General features: G+C 40.0%; 2 protein-coding genes across 3 annotated transcripts in view; one reads left to right on the top strand and one right to left on the bottom strand.

Annotated features, from left to right (window-relative positions):
• Positions 1-3,658, bottom strand: part of EIF2S1 (eukaryotic translation initiation factor 2 subunit alpha) — a 20,706-nt gene extending 17,048 nt beyond the window's left edge. Inside the window, exon 1 of one of the 2 annotated variants that reach the window (XM_069596865.1) lies at positions 3,480-3,658. The gene's annotated coding sequence lies outside the window, so the exon portion shown is untranslated. Of the gene's footprint in view, positions 1-3,044 lie in introns of both variants that reach the window. The other variant, XM_069596864.1, reaches the window with a different exon arrangement.
• Positions 3,251-19,620, top strand: ATP6V1D (ATPase H+ transporting V1 subunit D). Its single transcript, XM_069596866.1, has 9 exons — positions 3,251-3,857; positions 7,813-7,930; positions 8,697-8,776; positions 10,515-10,582; positions 11,308-11,352; positions 12,263-12,366; positions 12,941-13,007; positions 14,909-14,987; positions 18,904-19,620. Exons 1-9 carry the CDS (start codon positions 3,817-3,819, stop codon positions 19,043-19,045), a joined length of 744 nt encoding a protein of 247 aa, XP_069452967.1. The 5' UTR covers positions 3,251-3,816; the 3' UTR covers positions 19,046-19,620.

Here is a 19,620-nt window from a genome sequence, read left to right as displayed (position 1 = left end):
ACCTTAACTAATTTACTATTGTTAAAGGTCAGAATATAGGCAACAATAAGATCCCAGGTCCTATGAAAAATTTGTGAAAATTTACATACTAACTTACCTTTTTTTCTTATTGGGTAACAGGGCCACCATTACCTGTCTCAAAGATAAAACACCTACATCCAGCTCATAGAACACCAGAGTTCTGCTGCGGGGCAGTTTGAGAACTGCTAACTGCACCCACATATATCTTCCTAGTGGCTTACCCACTGACTTACACATTTTTCTGCTACCTACAGGGTCCTATATAATCTGGCCACTGCCTATCTTCCTGAAGTACCACTTTCCTCATAGTCTTCCCCATTTTATAGATGAAAAATATGAAGCATGGGTTAAGCATATTGTTCTGTCATATACTGTTAACAAGTGAATTTGAACCTGTAACATCTGAATCCATAGTTTGTGTCTTATTCATCAGGCTATATTTTCTCTCAACATTATAAATACACAACAATTAGAAATACCTTAAACAAAAAGCACTATCAGTGTACACATTCGGTGCTAGAACATAACAAATTTTAGTATTAATATCGGGGCTTCCCTGGTGGCTCAGATGGTAAAGAACCTGTCTGCAATACAGGAAAACCAGGTTCGATCTGTGGATCGGGATTATCCCCTGGAGAAGGGAATGGCAACCCACTCTAGTATCCTTGCCTGGAAAATTCCATGGACAGAGGAGCCTGGCAGGCTATAGTCCATGGGGTCGCCAAGTGTCAGACACAACTGAGCGACTCACACACATAAAATTTCTATTATTAACTTATCCTATTTAATAAAAAATAAAGCTGCATGTAACAGTGGCAGAGAAATATTTCTCTTTGAAGCTTGACAAAACAGGGATTTAGCAAATAGAGGGAAGTAGACATACAATGGTCAGAATTACCCACCAAGAAAGAGCTGAGCTGGTTGGTTCATTTTTAAACAGGGCTTTTTTTTTTTTCTCTTGGACAATTGTTCTCAAATACCTGTATGCAAAGCACTAAAACTTGAGAGCTAAAAATGTTTCATACTGGGTATAAAAATGAACATTATGGAAAGGTGTGAAAGAAACATTTTAAGAGATTTAACAAGTGCTAACCACTTTTACTCACCAAGTTTCTTCAAATAGTAAAGCCGATAATTTTGGAGAAGCAAGACCTAATCTGATTGTAAAAGAACACAGGCAATAGTGTAAAAGAATTCTGAAGTGATATGAATGTCACTGCTTCAGAAGGTGCAGATCTCTTTGCAAAAGATAATGTAAATTAAGGAATACTGCTGATGGTATGTCATTCACAGTGCAAGACAGTAGATAAGTACAAAAAAATAATCTACAACTTTGCTCTCCTACTTACTAACTGTGGCTTAGGAATACTAATGTATCCCCATTAACTGTAGCTTCTAATGTGTGCCATGTTCTTCACAGGTTTGTGGAGGACATCAAATGAAACAATATACATGTGAAAGAGTTAGAAAGTGTAATGCTATACAAATGTAAGATATTAAAAAGCAAAGGAAACATTTCCATTTGGCAACTTAATTCATTAAACAATTATTTTTATTATTAAAATAAAGTACTAAATGATTTCCTCAAAGACAAATGCTTACTAAGTACAACAGGAGCTAAAACCAGGTCATATGACACTAAATCCAGAGTTTAATACAAAGCTTCAATATGTCAGAGTACTACAATACACTATGTGTTCTCCAGTAAAGAATCTTTCCAAATACAACAACTGAGCTCCAAGCTAATTTCCAATACCCTGCACCGTCAGTAATTTTGCCTGGTGAAATGGTAGGCAGGAGTTCTTAAATCACTGCGTGCTCCAGTCGCCATCGTGGATACAGGAAGTCCACACTCCCTTCCAAAGCAAAGCATGATGTGACAGAGGCAACTCCTGTGGTAATACTAATCCGGCTCTAACACTTATCAGTTATGCTCTCTGAATGCTCGCCTTTAGTACAGAAGTGCTAAACAAACAAAGCTTTTCAATTATTTCACTGTAGTTGAAATAGGAAGCACCAATCTCCAAAACAGCATCTTCTTGAGATCTTTGGAGAACCAGAAACTCTCATTTGGCATCCGATGAACTAAGAACAGGCATTTAAGCTCTATGTAATTCCAAACTGCTGAAAGACACGGAGTTACAAGATTTTTTTTTTTCCCCTTGAGTAACAACTTCAATCGGAAGAAAAACCAAGACTTCTTTGCTACACCTTTTCCTCAAGAAACAATGTTTCTTGTTTAATGAAAATTAAAGTAGACGAAGTCTGGGGTAGTTAACAAAAGGGACCTAAAATTTCCATATCTTGTTTTTCAGTTCTGCTTAACGGTAAGACCACAGCGCTTAAATCTACAAGTCTATTCTCATCGGTGCTGAAAATACGGCAAAATGATACGAAGAATAATAAACTCTTCAGTTGTATCTTTTAGTTTCGTCTTAAGGACTGACTCATCCTACACAAACGCAGAACTTCAGCGACAGGGTAGCAAGAGCTTCGATTTTTAATATTAAGTGGTCAGGTTAACAAACTATTCTTGGATCTTTTTTTTTTTTAAACTCAACTCTTGTCAAAATCGTGGCCCAATCCACAGGTTCCTTGAAGTGTCCTGTCTGGTCACCACTGAGAGGTAGTATTTGCCGGGGAGGAAGAAGGGAAAAGAAAAAAGGATGGAATTCGCAGGCCTAGAGACAGCAAAGTGCTCAGCGTCCTGGGGCGGGGTGTCACGGCGTTCCCAGGCCGCCCCACCTCAAGACACCCGCCACTATCAGCATATTGACGAGGCTGTCCCATCACTTGGCCCACTCGCCTTCGCGAGATTCCTCCGTCCGTACCATGACACCTCTGCTACACCGGGAGGCCGACACGCAGCCGGCGGGTGGCGGCAGTCATGTCCAGACACTTCCCGCGCGGGGACGGGAAAAGGAGGGGGTGTTAGCTCCGGGGCCTACCCTCTACCGACCACCCATGTCCCTAGACGCAATCAAAGTGAATTCCTGGAAAAACCGATCAGAGAGACTAGTCACCTGAGGTATGTGTGTGAGTCCCACACCAGGCTCCCACGCCACGCTCTTCAGTAGGAGAGATAAGACTCGATCAGCCCTCAGCAGCCGCCGACTTTCTTCAGCGTGTGCTTCGGTTGACCACACCGCGCATGCGGAACCAGCTCGCAGCACGCAGGCGCCAACCGGAGAGAGACACCCCCCCCCCCACCCGCCCTTCGTCACTGACCATAGAGTCCAGGTCCTCCGAGGACAAATAATGTGGACCTTAGGAGGACCTGAAAAGTACGTTTCCTCGTTATCTTTAGCTTTCTCTAAATAACCGTCAAGGCTCAGGTAAAAGTGAAGACTAATTCCTTGTCCCTAAAGCATAAATCCTCGCTGGAACCTTCAGTCAATCAGGAGGTGGCGCTGTGACCAAAGATGAAAACTGGAGGAAGAGAAGGAGTGTACTCTTACCTGCTCTTTCGCTCGGCGCGTGCAGAACCGAGCGCAGCAGCCTGGGAGGTGGAAGGGGAGGGGCTAGAAGGCGAACCGGAAATGAGGGGGCGATTCCGGGGTGCGCGGCCTCAACATCCGGGCATCGCCTTCTTCTTGTCCTCGCCCTCCCCATACCCCCGCCCTCACCCGAACCGACCGGAAGGGGAAATGAAGGCTGTATAGCTTGGCTTCCTCTTAGCAACGGGAGAGGGTCACGTGACACACCAGCTGACTCCGGTAGAGAAAGACTCAGTGGCTGGGTTGTTGCAGCCACGGTTGCCCGGCCAGGGACCCGAGCCGAACAGTCATCGTCAGAATGTCGGGCAAAGACCGAATTGAAATCTTTCCCTCGCGAATGTAAGTAAAAATGGAACGAGCAGGTGTTCAGGAACACCTTCCTGAGCCGCTGTCCCTTCATTACCCTAGAGCGGCGGGGCTCCTTGTATCTTGGGCCTATCCTGAGCTCTCAGGTCTCTTCCTGAGTCCAGGGCAAGGCTCCCTGACGAGCCCCTTTGCTCTGAGTTGAACCAGACTGGACAGAGTCCAGCCCGAGCTGCTGACTTTTGTGGAGGTCCGCTGACTTCAGTCATTAATCGGGCCATTCGTACCACATTCCCTATTGATCCGGGCAGTGGATTTATATAACTGTGAATTGTCGCTACTGCTTCCAGAATAGAGCTCACAGTTCAGTGAAGATATAGACCAGGAGACTAAATGCTTTGAGAAGGGAAGTTGACTGCGATGTGAAGCAGGCCAAATCGGGGGGCTGAATCTCCCTAACGTGGGCGTCAGGTTCTTCTTGGCAAGATCCCCTGAAATGTCACATGCGGTGGAAAGCTATCCCTGAATTTCTGAGGCGCTCATTTTGTTCCATCACCATTGCATCTCATTCAGTATCCATTATGTTAATATCGTCCATCTCACTGTAAAGTGGATAGAAGATTATGTACATTTACCACTGAACTGGGAACTCTCTCCAAGATGAGAGATGTCTTGATTGTTAATCGTCCACAAAAAAATGTTGTTTGAATGAACCCATGCCCGTGGAATCTATTCGGTTGTGGTCTCCTTTCTCTTTTGGTCTAAATTCTTCGTCAGGAGAAAATTTTGACGTTTTATCAAATGTGCCTAACAACGTGTGGAAGATAAAGATTGCTCTTATTTGCCCTCTCGCTCTCCTCTTACTCTTTTTTCACTGAGGAGCAGAAACTCAGTTTTGCGTTGACAGTTAGATCTTTTGATTTTGGCCCTATCTCTGTGTTGTTTTTCTTCTTCCTGACTTTTCTCAGAGAATCTGAGGACGGTTAAAGTAAGAGTTTATTTAAACCCCAAACCTAGATTTCTGTCTCTTCCTGGGTGGCTACAGCTTTTAATGAAATGAAGGGGGTTTTGTTTGGTTTTTACCTTATCTATTGACTTTCTAATAGCTGTTTGCCTTAGGTAGGAAGCCAGTCAGTTGTGGAGAAAGGCAGTGCCTTCGTAAATAGATAAAGATCAGGAATACCCTAGGGTTGTGAGGACTGTAGAACTCCCAGCACTTATGACCCTGACTCCATCCAAACCCCTGCACTGAGAGACCACCGGACTCTAGCTTGGTTTTTGGGAGCCTAAGATTGTGTTCCTGAGATGACTCCAGCACCCAGTAAAATGCTGGCCTAAGAAAGCTCATCTACCCAAATAGGCAACACCTTCGCTGTGCCTCTGACCTCCCTTCCTTAATTGCATGCTAGCAGACACAGTTGGCCTGCTGGCATTTCCATTGCTCAACCTTTTGGAATTTTTCTCTTCTCCAAATCCTGTCCACTTACTCCTTTTAAAATGCCTAATCACCTGTGCACCATCGGAAAGGAGCTCAGCTCTTTACCCTGCTGTCAGCAGTTACTGAATAATGTCTCTTTTCACCGCTTTAATTAATGTCTTGCTGTGTTTATCTTTGGTAGTAGTCAGAATGTTAACATTTTGTTGTTGATGTTTTTACTTTAAGACTAGGAGGTGCGAATACTCTTATTTGGGCTTAGACATGAATGATAGGTTTGGGGAGGTGACAATTTGCTGTTTGAGAGTGTTCAGCTTGCTGATTTAGAGGAAAATCGGGTGCAGGAAGTAACTGCTCTTCTAAATATTTTCCCCAAGGCCTATCAGCAGGTACTTTGTCATGTAGTCAGATGTCTTTGATTCAGCTGGAAGCAAAGTCATCATCCTAGCTGAAGGTCAAGCATTTTTTGTAGGGCCAAGCAGCTTTGAAACTTATAAAAGAAGTTTTTTAAGAGCTAGGCTAGAAAATACACTAGTGATTTGTTTCAGACACTTTCACCTTATTGTATTATGCTGTAAGATGGCGCTGTCACCTCCTTAGGCACCAGAGAGCAAAAACAAGTTCAGAGTGAAAGCAAAAGAGGCACGAAGGATTTGGCGTCTGCAGAAATCAGTCACATCAAGGTTCTACTACATGCTAACTGTAGGCCCTCAGGCAAATCACTCTTTGAGTTTCAAGAATTAAAATTTGTCTATTTCACCAGAAAATAAATACAGATTAAAATTAACATGAATTCACAAACAGTTCACCTTTTCACTGTAGACTTGCTGCCATCTGCAATACCAGGATTTGACTTAAATTTGGTTCAACTCATTGAACCCAAATTCTGGTGGTTAGTGTCAACAACATGGTATGTTAAATGTACACAATGGGGAGCATAGCTCCTACTCAGGCTGGAAACAACCAGCTGCACTTGGGTAGACCTCCAAAATGAGGCTAGTCAGTGCAGTTTCAATTTCAGCCACAAAATAGCTGAAAAATAGCTAGTTTTTCAAAGACAGAGCTGTTTGCCTGAGGTGGTTTATAATCTGTAGCTGAAGCAGTGTGGCACAGGTTGGGGTACAGAGGACTTAGGTTTGAGCCTTAGTTTGAGTCTTGGTTAAATCACTAGTCAGAAATCTTGATCAGGTTCCTGCTCTGCCTTTTCTTCACTGAGCAACTGTGGGAAAGTTGTTTTACTTTTCTGAGCTTCATTTTCCTGTCCTGCAAGATAATGTCTAAAGCCCTTTCCACCAACAGAATAGTCTTAGTAACCTTTGACCTATGGTAGAAGATTCAAAATCTAAGAATTTACCCAAAAGTTTAGTAAAAATTATTTTGCAGTTGATTATAACACCAGTCATATGAAACTATATCCCCTTAAATTATTCTAACTATGTCATTCAGTCTGTTATTGAATCTGACCACCCACTTTTTCTTCCTCATTATTGAATTTTATCTGGCATATGGTAGCAAGAACAGAAATGTCAGTTTTTGCTGTTGCTTTCTTGCCTTCGGTTTGGCGGTTTCTGATGGGAAAAGATTGTAATGTGGTAGGGAGACTTCAGTGGCTTGTCACTTCTCAGGAGTGTTTACTTATGTGTCATTTGTTATATAGAGTCATTTACAAATTAATAAAGTGGTTGGTAGTAGAGTCTTCATTGGTGATATCAAAACACTTAAGTGCCACACTTTTACTAGAAGAAGTGAGAAATGATTATGGTATAAAATGCAGAAGGTAAAACAGTATAGTAGTCAAGAGTAAATCCATTTTTTCCATTTAAAAAGTAAATGCCTTATTTTTCAAAGGAAACTGTTACCAGTTTCTGTGAACTTTTCTAGAACTGTTCTCTGTATCTATATAAGCACATGTATCCCTTACTTTGTGTAACTAAGACAGTGTAATATTGGGAATACATGCGGGTCTGCCTGGTTTGTTGTTGTTGTTGTTGTTGTTTTACTGGCTGCATATCATTCTGTTGTATGATGAACCGTGATTTGTCGGACATTTTTTTCCACCCTTTTGCTATTACGAATAAGGCTGGAGTACTCATCCTTAACCTTGTACAGGTTTTTGTGTACATGTGGGAGTCAGTCAGTGGCATAAGTCCCTTAAAGTGCAATTGTTGGTTCTGAAGATAAGTGCATTTCAAATTTTGCTATCTGTTAATGGGCAGAGTTTTTAAATCCTTAATGGAAACACATATATTGTTATAACTCACAAATCAAGTAAGTAAACTGCTGACAAAATAAAATAGGGCTCTTTATATGTTTATTCTGATTTAATAATTATTAATTTATTAAATACTTATTAAAGGATTGTTACTATTTTATATGAAAAAAATATCACTTTTGGAACACTGAGGGTGGATATGTACAATATTGAGAAACCAGTTAAGCCTGTCAGCCATAAATGCTGTATATTCTTGGGCCCGTGACATCAACAGATAAAGCAGGGTTTTAATAGCATATTAGGGAAGTATTTTTATCTTGAATTTCTTGCCTTTGTTTACATAGGGCACAGACCATCATGAAGGCTCGGTTGAAAGGAGCACAGACAGGTCGAAACCTCCTGAAGAAAAAATCTGATGCCTTAACTCTTCGATTTCGACAGATCCTTAAGAAGATAATAGAGGTAGAATGAAGTTTGCTTAGAACTGTGTTTTAGAAGTATCTATGGGAAATCCAGCATGGCTGTTAATATTTTTCTTTCAAAACTAAGAATGTTGTTATAAATGTAACAAGTTTCAGAAAGGTCATGAAATCAAATTCAGACTCTTTAGTCTTGCCCCCAAGCCCCTCTTGATCTGTTCTGGCCCTTGCCTGCCCCTCTGGTCCCATTTGGAGCTTTTTTCTAACATCCTACTCTGGGACCTTTGCATTAGCTCTTCCTTCTGTCTGAAGTGCCCTTTCCCTTGTGTTCTTATAATTGCTCCTCTGGCCTGTCTGGTAACTTTCTAACCCCCTGTCCCAGTTTGTCTTCTCTTTCAAAAAAATTATTGGGTATTCTCAAACATTACATCTTCCAGATTTATTTTAGAATCACTGTGCCATTAGGATTTTGACAGCAGTATAGTGAATCTAAAAGAGTAATTTGAACAAATTGCCATGGACCCATTCAGGAATAAGGTAGGCCTTTCAGTAAAGATTTAGTTTTCAATTTTTTAGTGTCTTTATTGTAATATATTAATTATAAAACTTATGATTTTGCCATGTTGTTAGTATCCATAATCAAACCTTTCAAGCAAAATTAGATGTATTTATTTTACTGTTACCAGATCAATATTTACATGTACACCTGGTATGAAACACTGATGGTTGTTAAAGGGACATGATTATGATACCACCTTTCCCTGTATAAAAGCTCGAGTTGAATCAGGTGTTGATTTATGCTTTTCCAGACTAAAATGTTGATGGGTGAAGTAATGAGAGAAGCTGCCTTTTCACTTGCTGAGGCCAAGTTCACAGCAGGGGACTTCAGGTAAAGTGGGATATTTTGAAAAACAAAGTGCCTTCATGTTCAAAATTTCATTTAAAGCCACTTTTAATTAATATATATATAAAAGCATTAAAGACAAATAGTATAATAAGAATACTTCTGTCACCTTAATGTACATTATCTGTTACATAGTCCTTTGGGCACAGGATACTTAATATTTTATTGTTGTTGTTGTTATTCAGTCTCTTAAGTCATGTCCAACTCACAGACTCTTTTAAGTCTGTGACCCTATGAACTGCAGCACACCAAGCTTCTCTGTCAATCACTGTCTCCCTGAGTTTTCTCAGATTCATGTCCATTGAGTCAGTGATGCCATCCAACCATCTCATCCTATGTCACCCCCTTCTCCTCTATTTTTATAGTCTTTTTTTTAAAACTAAATAAGGGCTTACCCAATGGCTCAGCAGGTAAAAAATCTGCCTGCAAGGCAGGAGACATGGGTTCGATCGCTTGGTTGAGAAGATCCCTCGGGAGAAGGAAATGGCAACCCATTCCAGTGTTCTTGCCTAAAAAAATCCTATGGACAGAGGAGCATGGAGGGCCACAGTCCATGGGGTCTCGAAGAGTCAGACGTGACAGAGCAACTAAATGCTTGTGTGCACACATACAGCATATTGTATCATAAACATTTCCTCATTTTCACACAGCTGCATAATCTTTCTCTAGATGTATGATAATTTGTTAACATTTTCCTGTAATGATGGGCCTTTGGGGTGATTTTCAGAATATTAGAAAAGGTGCCATGAACATCTTTATATACTTATTTCTATTGAATCATTTCCTTAGGAAAATTTTTAAGAATGGAATTAATTGTTTAAAGAGCATGGACTTTATGGCATTTATCAATGTATGCCTTACAAAGTGTACAAAATGGCTTAGTTTCTGTTTACGTATGTTTAGATAACATCCTTTGATTCTCCCCATAAGCCTGTGAGGTAGACCAGGTGAGCATTGTAATTCTTAGTTTAAGTTCAGTCCTTTCCTGAAGTCAAATTACTGTTTGGGGCAGAAGTGGAAGATATTTTCAGGGTTTTTTATTTTAGTCTTCTTTATCAATAACACAATGCCTCCATTCTTAGTTTGTGTTATCTAGGAACATTACCTATGGACAGTCTTACAGCTTGAAGGGCGTGAGTCCTGTTGAAGTAGTAGACTTTAATACTCACCAGTATTAGTAGGATAACGATTTGCATTGCCTTTTTCATGAGAGGGAGGAAATAAATAGTGTGTAAGTGGTATGTGAAAATGTTTTAGAGTGGTTATGGGGAAGACACTTTATTTTGTGATGGTAACAAATGGGGAGTCAGGTGCAGCCAGATGGAAGTTAGATAGGTTCCAGGGTAAGGGAACTGAACTGCTGCTCAGCCAAACCTGGAAGGTTTGATAGCAAACCCAAAAGGAAGGAAGGTTTTCTCCTAATTATATCAGTGAAACAAAATTCCTTAAAGCCACATCCACGCACCACATATCTGATTGAAAACATAAGCAGTCCATGTACATTAAAACCATTCTTTGTATTCTTATGGTTAATGCTTGAATGCTGTTCATACTTTGCTCTCTGAGGCCCTCCTTTGGTAGTAGTGATTGTTTCCTTTTCTGAAAAAAGACAATCATCAAAACGTCTTTGTGAAATCTCGCTCATGTTGAAATACTTTGTAGGTTCCTGCTGGTTTACTTCTCTAAAGACATAACTAAATCAAGGCCTTTTCTTTTTCTGCAGCACCACAGTTATCCAAAATGTAAATAAGGCCCAAGTGAAGATTAGAGCAAAGAAAGATAATGTAGCAGGTAACTTTTCAACCCTTTAAAACTCTTGGCAGAGAAAAGATAACATTTTTAAATCAACCCATTTATACAGCAAGATCTTAATGGCCCAGTTAATCTTTTCTTCTTAGACAAAGTTGATTGGCTTTACATGTTGAAACTGTTGTTAACTAGTAGTTGCCTGGGGATGGGGGTAGGGGAGATGGGGAGCTGGCCATTCAGTGGATATAAAATAAGTTATTAAACATAAATATACTCTAGAGACCTGCTGTACAGTCTGTAGTTACAGTTAATAATTTGGTGTTCTACATTTAGAAACTTAAAGTAGATCTCATTTTGAGTATTCTTAACACACACGTGGGAAAAGGGACACATCTTTTGGAAGTGATGGATATGTTTATCACCTTGATTGGGATGATGGTATTCATGGGTGTATGCATATGTTGTACTCATCAGAATGTACGCATTAAATATGTGCAGCTTTGTATGTATTAAGTATACTTCAAAGCTGAAAGGAAAAAAAACAAACATTGTAACAACCAGATCCCTTACTAAGGATAACTTGACTTTGGAATAGAAATGAACTCTTAAGAAGGCAGGTTCCTAAATTCATTCCTTGAAACAAGTTATGATTCTAGGCAATCTCTTGACTTTTGAATATTTCCTGAAAAAGGAACAGGAAACCATGGTTAAGAAGCCATACTTCAAGGACATGTTTTCGTGGATCCATATATGTTTCTGTTTAACAGGTGTTACATTGCCAGTATTTGAACATTATCATGAAGGAACTGACAGTAAGTGTGAAACTTCTTATGTGTGTCTCTGGATTCTTCTAGTATCTCTTTAAATGAACCTTATTCTGAACAATGATGACAGATAGATCTTATTAGAGTTCAGCAGTTCCAGTGTTGGTAAGCCTTCTTATCAGATACAGTTGGGACAATAGTTTATCAGTAAATCAAAAAAGTGTTACTGTGTGGAGTCGTAAAACATTGTACATTGCTTAAAATACTTTATTTCCACCTAGAAATTTAGTCATTTCCAAATTTTAGAAACACAAAGTCTTGACCTTTGAGTATGAATCCATTAATTAGACTTCCATGTTGTCTTTCTGTATACGAAACCCATAATGCATTGTTTGTAATTTATAGTTTGGGTCTCTTTAAATTTTTAGACACTGTGATACAACCTGAATGCTGAATCTTCCTAAACTTTTATAACCAGCCCATCCTCAGTTTTATAACTTTCCACTTTTCCTACTTTGACAGCATGTTTTAGGTGGTAATACATCTTTGTTGAGCCTTTCCAAAGTAATCAGCTCTTTCTCATAGAAATAAAAATATTCTTTAGCTCTCCTATTTAATTGGTTCACATAGAATATTTAGTACAGCTTGAATGAAGAAGCATTCTAGAGCATCACCTATTAATAGACTGTCACTGTACTGGGGCATCAGGCAGTATAGTCTATAAGCTGGGCACGTGAAGCTTAGTCAGAAGCTTCCCCTATAGTTAGAATAGTGCCCCCGTGCAAACAGCGGCGTGCACGATGGTTTGGGGGAGTGAACTGGGCACTGTGTGTGCACTGAATAGGGTTGCTAAATTTGTTTTTCTGTCTTTGGTATTAATTCTGACTTACCATCTTTTGGGAAGTTTATGGGGAAGATTACATTCTAAATGCAAATGTTGTCTGACTGGTTCTTTTAGGTTATGAACTGACTGGTTTAGCCAGAGGTGGGGAACAGTTGGCTAAACTGAAGAGGAATTATGCCAAAGCAGTGGAACTACTGGTGGAACTGGCTTCACTGCAGGTTAAGTCCAGCAGTTTGATACCTATCAGTCACGTCGGGGAGATTCAGATCCTGAATCGTAGCATGTTGCACTTAGTACTTTAAACTGTTGCCATGTCTGTGTGAAACAAGCCAGAGATGCTTTGATTTCTGAAATGGGGGCTTCTGCACCATTGTCCCTACTTTTTATCACTAACACAATGTTTGTGCAGTGGTATAGCGTCACTCTTGACTAGGTGAGAACAGCAACAGTCAACACTAGATTTAAATGCATATGCTATAGCATTTATGCATGAAAGCCTTTGTTTCCCATTTGTGGTCAGTTAATATGTGTCTAGGTCATTAGTGTATGATTCTCTTCCTCTTGCCATTTTTATAACTTCAGGTGAGTCTGAAGTAAATGAATTCTGATAGAATGGAAGTCATGTTAGCTCTGTGGAAATCTCATAAGGCTCTTCTGTTTTCTAAGTATGTTGAGAAGTAGTAGTCTTGGTTTCCAAATGTTTTCTACGAGTGCTGAGTGAAGGCAAGTGGCCAGGGTATGATTAGGAAGAAAATTTTGAGCCTACATTATTAATTTATCCTCTTATTTTAGACTTCCTTTGTTACTTTGGATGAAGCTATTAAGATAACCAACAGACGTGTAAATGCTATTGAACATGGTGAGTTTAAGCTGCTCTGAAGCTCTTTGTTTATCCTTTTGTCCCCGCCTCCATCCTTGTCTCAGACCTGCTAGGACTCAGGCACTGACTGCCTGCTGATTAAGATGTCCCTGTCCACAGTGAGAAGGGCAGAGGGTCAGTACAGATAAGTGTTCATAAATCATCTCATAGAAGTATGTGAATGACTTGTGGGGGAGTTAGAGAGTGGTGAACTAAAAACTGTGGAATGTTCTATTAATTTCTGGTTATTCATGAATAAAAGGTGAAACTATTTCCCAAGAGCCCTAATGTTTTTGTAAGTTCTTTCCAGTGACTGAGTGATAAATCTTTTTGAACGTGTGAAGTATAGTAAGTCCCCTCCATACAAATGAATTCCATTCCAAGAGTACATTCTGAAGTCCAGTTTGTTCTAAGTCCAACAGAGTTAGCCTGGGTCACCAAATTAACAGTCGGCTATATCGTGCTGTACTGTAATAGCTTTGTAATGCTTTTCACACAAATAATACACAAAAAACAGAAAATTAAGACATTTTTAATCTTAAAGTACCTTGAAAAATACAGTAGTATAGCGCAACAGCTGGCATCAAGTGAACAGGCAGGAAGAGTTACTAACTGGAGGAGGGAGGGTAGGTGGGAGATGGGTCGTCAGCAGTAGCAGGCGGAGGGCAAGTTGATTTCACTCAAGCCTGACGTTGATGGCACAGGTTCCTTGCTGGATTGAATTCTGTCTACTCTTGAAAAAACAAGCCAGTGGTGTTTAGGGAGTACTGTACCAGCTACAGCAATCACTGCTTTTACACTGGCTTCTAGAAATCTTGGGCTTGAAATATACTGTGCTGCTGTACTCTACTGTACAATACAGTACACAAAAGCACAGCCACATGCATGCAAGCGATAACGTACATTAGACATGAGACGCACGTTTGTATCTTTGAAAGTTCACAGTGAAAGTTCTTATGTAGAGGACTTACTGTATTTAACTTTAAATCTTTCTTAGGCCTTACCTCCTATTCTTGATTTCTCAAAATAAGTTTTCCTATTGTATGCTTTTATCCTCCATCTCTCTTAATGCACTATTGTCCCTACTTTTTATCACTAACACAAACAATGTTTGTGCAGTGGTATAGCGTCACTCTTGACTAGGTGAGAACAGCAACAGTCAACACTAGATTTAAATGCATATGCTATAGCATTTATGCATGAAAGCCTTATGACTTTGACTGTGACTCCTTAATGTTGCCAAAGCACTTTTTCCTTAAAAGGCTCAGTTTTCATTACAGAAACGTTTATTTAATTTTAAGGTAAGAAAGTAGCAAACTTTGAGCAACAGGGAAATTATTTTGCTTGTCATCTGTTAGTGTTAAAGAGGAAATTATCTCATTTTTTAAAATCTCAAAGCACATTTCCTGACTGCTTGCTTGTGCCAGCCTCATGCCTGGAATTGCAAGCAAAACAAAATGGGTTTAAGTTCCAATTCGCAAGGAGCTCACATTCTAGAAGCAGAGTAAACAGATTCTGTGTAAAGTTGAACCTATGACTGACACAAAATTCAACTTACTGTACTCTGTTCAGTGTTCCAGCGTTTAACAGTAGATTGCTGTTATATTTAAAATAAAATTTGTGGTTCAGTGTTATATATTCATATAAATTCAGTATATTCAGTGTTGTATATATCATGGTCCAATGTTACTTGTGCATAGAAAAGACAGTACAGGACGTGTACCAAAATATTTATAATAGTTAACCCAGGGTGGTGGGATTATACTTCATTTTACTTTTCTGTTTTTGTTTTTTGCACTAAATGTACATTTATGGTTAAGTAATTGTTGTACAAATGAGCACTGGCAATTTAAAAAAAGGAGGTTTGAAGTTCTGACTACATATATATTTTTAAACCTTAGTCATCATTCCCCGGATTGAACGTACCCTTGCTTATATCATCACAGAGCTGGATGAAAGAGAGCGAGAGGAGTTCTACAGGTTTGTTGGATTTGGAAGTTACTGGTCATTTTTTGTTTATCCATATTCCAAAGACTCGATTTGCTGAGAGACTTGTTGGCTTATGTTCTTTAGAATTAGCACAACTTTTTTTTTTTTTCCTGGTAAGAAGCAAGAGATGATATTGCCAAAGGCTGTGGAGACAAATCTGTGCCAAGTTTTGCACATAACTAAAATGCGGTGTCTCTGAAAACATAGGCCCTTCAGAGAAACTAGAAATAGCATTTGTAATTCTTTCAAATGAAAGTGATTATGTGGGTGTCTCATAAGGGGAGGCTTCCCTGGTTGCTCAGCAGTAAAGAGTCTGCCTGCAATGCAGGAGACTTGGGTTCGACCCCTGAGTCGGAAAGGTACCCTGGAGGAGGGTGTGGCAACCCACTCCAGTATTGCTGGGAAAATCCCATAGACAAGAAGCCTGGCAGGCTGCAGGCTCACATTTAAAGCTGTTGTTGTTCAGTTGCTCAGTCATGTCCAACTCTTTGCAACCCCATGGACTGCATGCGGCACACCAGGCTTCACTATCCTTCACCATCTCCCAGAGCTTGCTCAAATACATGTCCATTGAGTCGCTGATGCCATCCAACATCTCATCCTCAGTCATCCCCCTCTCCTCCTACCTTCAAATATTTCCAAGCATCAGGGTCTTTTTCAGTGAGTCAGTTCTTCAAATCAGTGGCCAAAGTATTGGAGTTTCAGCTTCAATATCAATCCTTCCAGTGAATATTCAGGACCAGTTTCCTTTAGGATTGACTGGTTTGATTTCCTTGCAGGCCAACGGACTGTCAAGAAGAGTCTTTTCCAACACCATTGTTCAGAAGCATCAGTTCTTCAGTGCTCAGCCGCCTTTGTAGTCCAGCTCTCACATCCATACATGACTATAGGAGAAACCCTAGCTTTGACTAGATGAATCTTTGTCGGCAGAGTAATGTCTCTGCTTTTTAATACTATTGTCTAGGTTTGTCACAGCTTTTCTTCCAAGGAGCAACTGTCTTTTAATTTCATGGCTGCAGTCACCATCTGCAGTGATTCTAGAGCCCAAGAAAATAAAGTCTCTCACTATTTCCATTGTTTCCCCATCTATTTGCCATGGGTGATGGGATGGGGGGATACCATGATTTTTGTTTTCTGAACGTTGATTTTTTTTTTAAGCCAGCTTCTTAAATCTCCTCTTTCACTTTCATCAAGAGGCTCTTTAGTTCCTCTTCGCTTTCTGCCATAAGGGTGGTTTCATCTGCATATCTGAGGTTATTGATATTTCTCCCTGCAATCTTGATTCCAGCTTGTGCTTCATCCAGCCTGGCATTTTGCATGATGTACTCTTCATATGAGTTAAATAAGCAGGGTGAAAATACACAGCCTCGACGTACTCCTTTCCCAGTTTGGAACCAGTCTGTTCCATGTCCCGTTCTAATTGTTGCTTCTTGACCTGCATACAGATTTCTCAGGAGGCAGGTAAGGTGGTGTGGTATTCCCATCTCTTGAAGAATTTTCCAGTTTGTTGTGATTTGCACAAAGGCTTTACTGTAGTCAGTGAAGCAGAAATAGATTCTCAAGCAAGAGATGGAATTCTCTTGGTTTTTCTGTGATCCAGCATATGTTGGCAATTTGATCTCTGATTCTTCTGCCTTTTCTAAATCCATTTTGAATATCTGGAAGTTCTTGGTTCATGTACTGTTGAAACCTAGCTTGGAGAATTTTGAGCATTACTTTGCTAGCGTGTGGTATGAGTGAAATTGTACAGTAGTTTGAACAGTCTTTGGCATTGCCCTTCTTTGGGATTGAGATGAAAACTGACCTTTTCCAGTCGTGTAGCTGCTGCTGAGGTGTCCAGATTTCCTGGTATATTGAGTGCAGCACTTTAACATCATCATCTTTTAGGGTTTGAAATAGCTCAGCTGGAACTCCATCACCTCCACTAGCTTTGTTTGTAGTGATGCTGGCCCACATTCCAGGATGTCTGGCTCTAGGTGAGTAGTCACACCATCATGGTTATCTGGTCATTAATATCTTTTTTGTATAGTTCTTCTGTGTATTCTTGCCACCTGTTCTTAGTATCTTCTGCTTCTGTTAGGTCCGTATAGTTTCTGTCCTTTCTTGTGCCCATCTTTGCATGAAATGTTTCCTTGGCATCACTAATTTTCTTGTAGAGATCTCTAGTCTTTCCTATTCTGTTGGTTTCCTCTATTTCTTTGCATTGATCACTTAGGAAGGCTTTCTTATCGCTCCTTGCTATTCTTTGGAACTCTGCATTCAGATGGGTATAGCTTTCCTTTTCTCCTTTGCCTTGTCTTCTCTTCTTTTCTCAGCTGTTCTTAAGGTCTCTTCAGACAACCATTTTGCCTCTTTGGATTTCTTTTTCTGCAGATGGTTTCAATCATTGCCTCCTATAGTGTCATGAACCTCTCTCCATAGTTCTTTAGGCACTCTGTCAGATCTAATCCCTTGAATCTGTTACTTCCACTGTATAATCATAAGGGATTTGATTTAGGTCATACCTGAATGGCCTAGTGGTTTTCCCTACTTGGTTCAGTTTAAGTCTGATTTTTGCAGTAAGGAGTTCGTGATCTGAGTCACAGTCAGCTTCTGATCTTATTTTTGCTGACTGTATAGAGCTTCTCCATCTTCAGCTGCAAAGAATATAATCAGTCTGATTTCGGTCTTGACCATCTGGTGATGTCCATGTGTAGTCTTCTCCTGTGTTGTTGGAAGAGGGTGTTTGCTATGACCAGTGCATTCTCTCGGCAAAATTCTAGCCTTTGCCCTGCTTCATTTTGTACTCCAAGAACAGACTTGCCTGTTACTCCAGGTGTCTCTTGATTTCCTACTTTTGCATTCCAGTCCCCTATGATGAAGAGGACATCTTTTTTGGTGTTAGTTCTAGAAGGTCTTGTAGGTCTTCATAGAACTGGTCATCTTCAGCTTCTTCATCATTAGTGGTTGGGGCATAGACTTGGATTAGTGATACTGAATGGTTTTCCTTGGAAACGAACAGAGATTATTCTGTCATTTTTGAGACTGCACCCAAGTACTGCATTTCGGACTCTTGTTGACTGTGAGGGCTACCCCATTTCTTCTAAGGGATTCTTGCCCACAGTAGTAGATATAATGGTCATCTGAATTAAATTTGCCCATTCTGGTCCATTTTAGTTTACTGATTCCCAAAATGTTGATGTTCACTCTTGCCATCTCCTATTTGACCACTTCCAGTTTACCCTGATTTATGGAACAATACATACCACATAGGTGGTATGCAGGGGTCAGTGTGCCAGGTTCAGAGAAGTGCAAGATAAGTGAAGGCAAGCCATGACTGTCTTGGACCTTGAGTAGCATTTGATTATGATTTATAATCATCATTATTAAATTTTAGTTCTTCAGTTGATATGCAGTTGTGGTAATCCAAATTGAATGATCCAGAATTTTAATGTCTGAATACTCAGTATCATCACATGAATATCAAAGTTTATTCACCCTGAGATAGGAGCTTTTGCAGTTATTAGCTTAAAATGTGTTAAAGTGTTAGTCGCTCAGTTACATCCAACTCCTTGAGACCCCATGGACTATAGCCCACCCGGCTACTCTGTCCATGGGATTCCCCAGGTAAGAATACTGGAGTGGGTTGCCGTTCCCTTCTCCAGGGTATCTCCTCGACCCAGGGATTGAACCCAGGCCAACTGCAGTGCACGCAGATTCTTAACCATTTGAGCCATGAGTGTGTTCAACATCAAGTCTTTAAAAAAAAAAAAAAAGTCATAAATATATTACCAAACTTGAAATTAATAAAGGCATACTTTTGTTTGACTTTGTAGAGATGTTTATTATCCTTGTTACAAAACTAGAAGAAATCAGTTCCACTTAGTACCAAAACATTGTTCCAAAAATTCCCTCCTTTATCTTACAGGTTAAAGAAAATACAGGAAAAGAAAAAGATTCTTAAGGAAAAGTCTGATAAGGACTTGGAGCAACGGAGGGCAGCAGGAGAGGTGATGGAGCCTGCTAATCTCTTGGCTGAAGAGAAAGATGAAGATCTTCTGTTTGAATAAGCTTTCCTGCTCTGGTTCTTTCGGAAGGCCTAACATGTCACCATTTTAATTCATGGTGTGTAGGTTTGTTATGTGTGGCTATTTATTTTTTGGCTTAAGAATTTCACCAGTTGTAAAATTTCCCTGGATGTCTGTTTATGGGATCTACCTTTGCAGAATCATAATTAAGCAACAAATAATCACCAATGAAATTTGTAGAACCTGTCCCGAAACCTGTAGAATTTATGCTGTGGAAGTGTCACCCTACTTTAGTTATACATCTGTTACAAGTCATCTGCTCACCGAACATAGTAAGAAAATCCCTTTAGGAAGCAACAGTGCTCTCAGGCCCACACACATTTGTAGGCCAGCTACTCTGGAGCACACTTTGTTCCTACCTGCTCACGCACCTTGGCACCATTGTCTGAGATTGCTACAGCCATTCTTGTGTTAGTTACTATGGGACGTCTCTCCTTAAGCTTTAGGGAAACCTTCATTTATTTTTCCTTGAATAACAGGTCTCTGGTCTGTCATGGGAACAGTTCTGCCAATTCAAATGTGACTACAGTATAAACAGTAAAATGATTTAAAAATGA

The sequence above is a fragment of the Ovis canadensis genome, chromosome 7, assembly GCF_042477335.2.
Source record: "Ovis canadensis isolate MfBH-ARS-UI-01 breed Bighorn chromosome 7, ARS-UI_OviCan_v2, whole genome shotgun sequence".
NCBI classification, from domain to species: Eukaryota; Metazoa; Chordata; class Mammalia; order Artiodactyla; family Bovidae; genus Ovis; species Ovis canadensis.
This window is presented reverse-complemented; position numbering and strand designations above follow the sequence as displayed.

Coding starts and splice junctions, on each gene's coding strand:
- ATP6V1D (XM_069596866.1), top strand. CDS start 3,817: ATGTCGGGCAAAGACCGAATTGAAATCTTTCCCTCGCGAAT. Junction 13,008..14,908: donor TGTAAATGCTATTGAACATG/GTGAGTTTAAGC, acceptor TTTAAACCTTAG/TCATCATTCCCCGGATTGAA. Junction 14,988..18,903: donor GAGCGAGAGGAGTTCTACAG/GTTTGTTGGATT, acceptor TTTATCTTACAG/GTTAAAGAAAATACAGGAAA.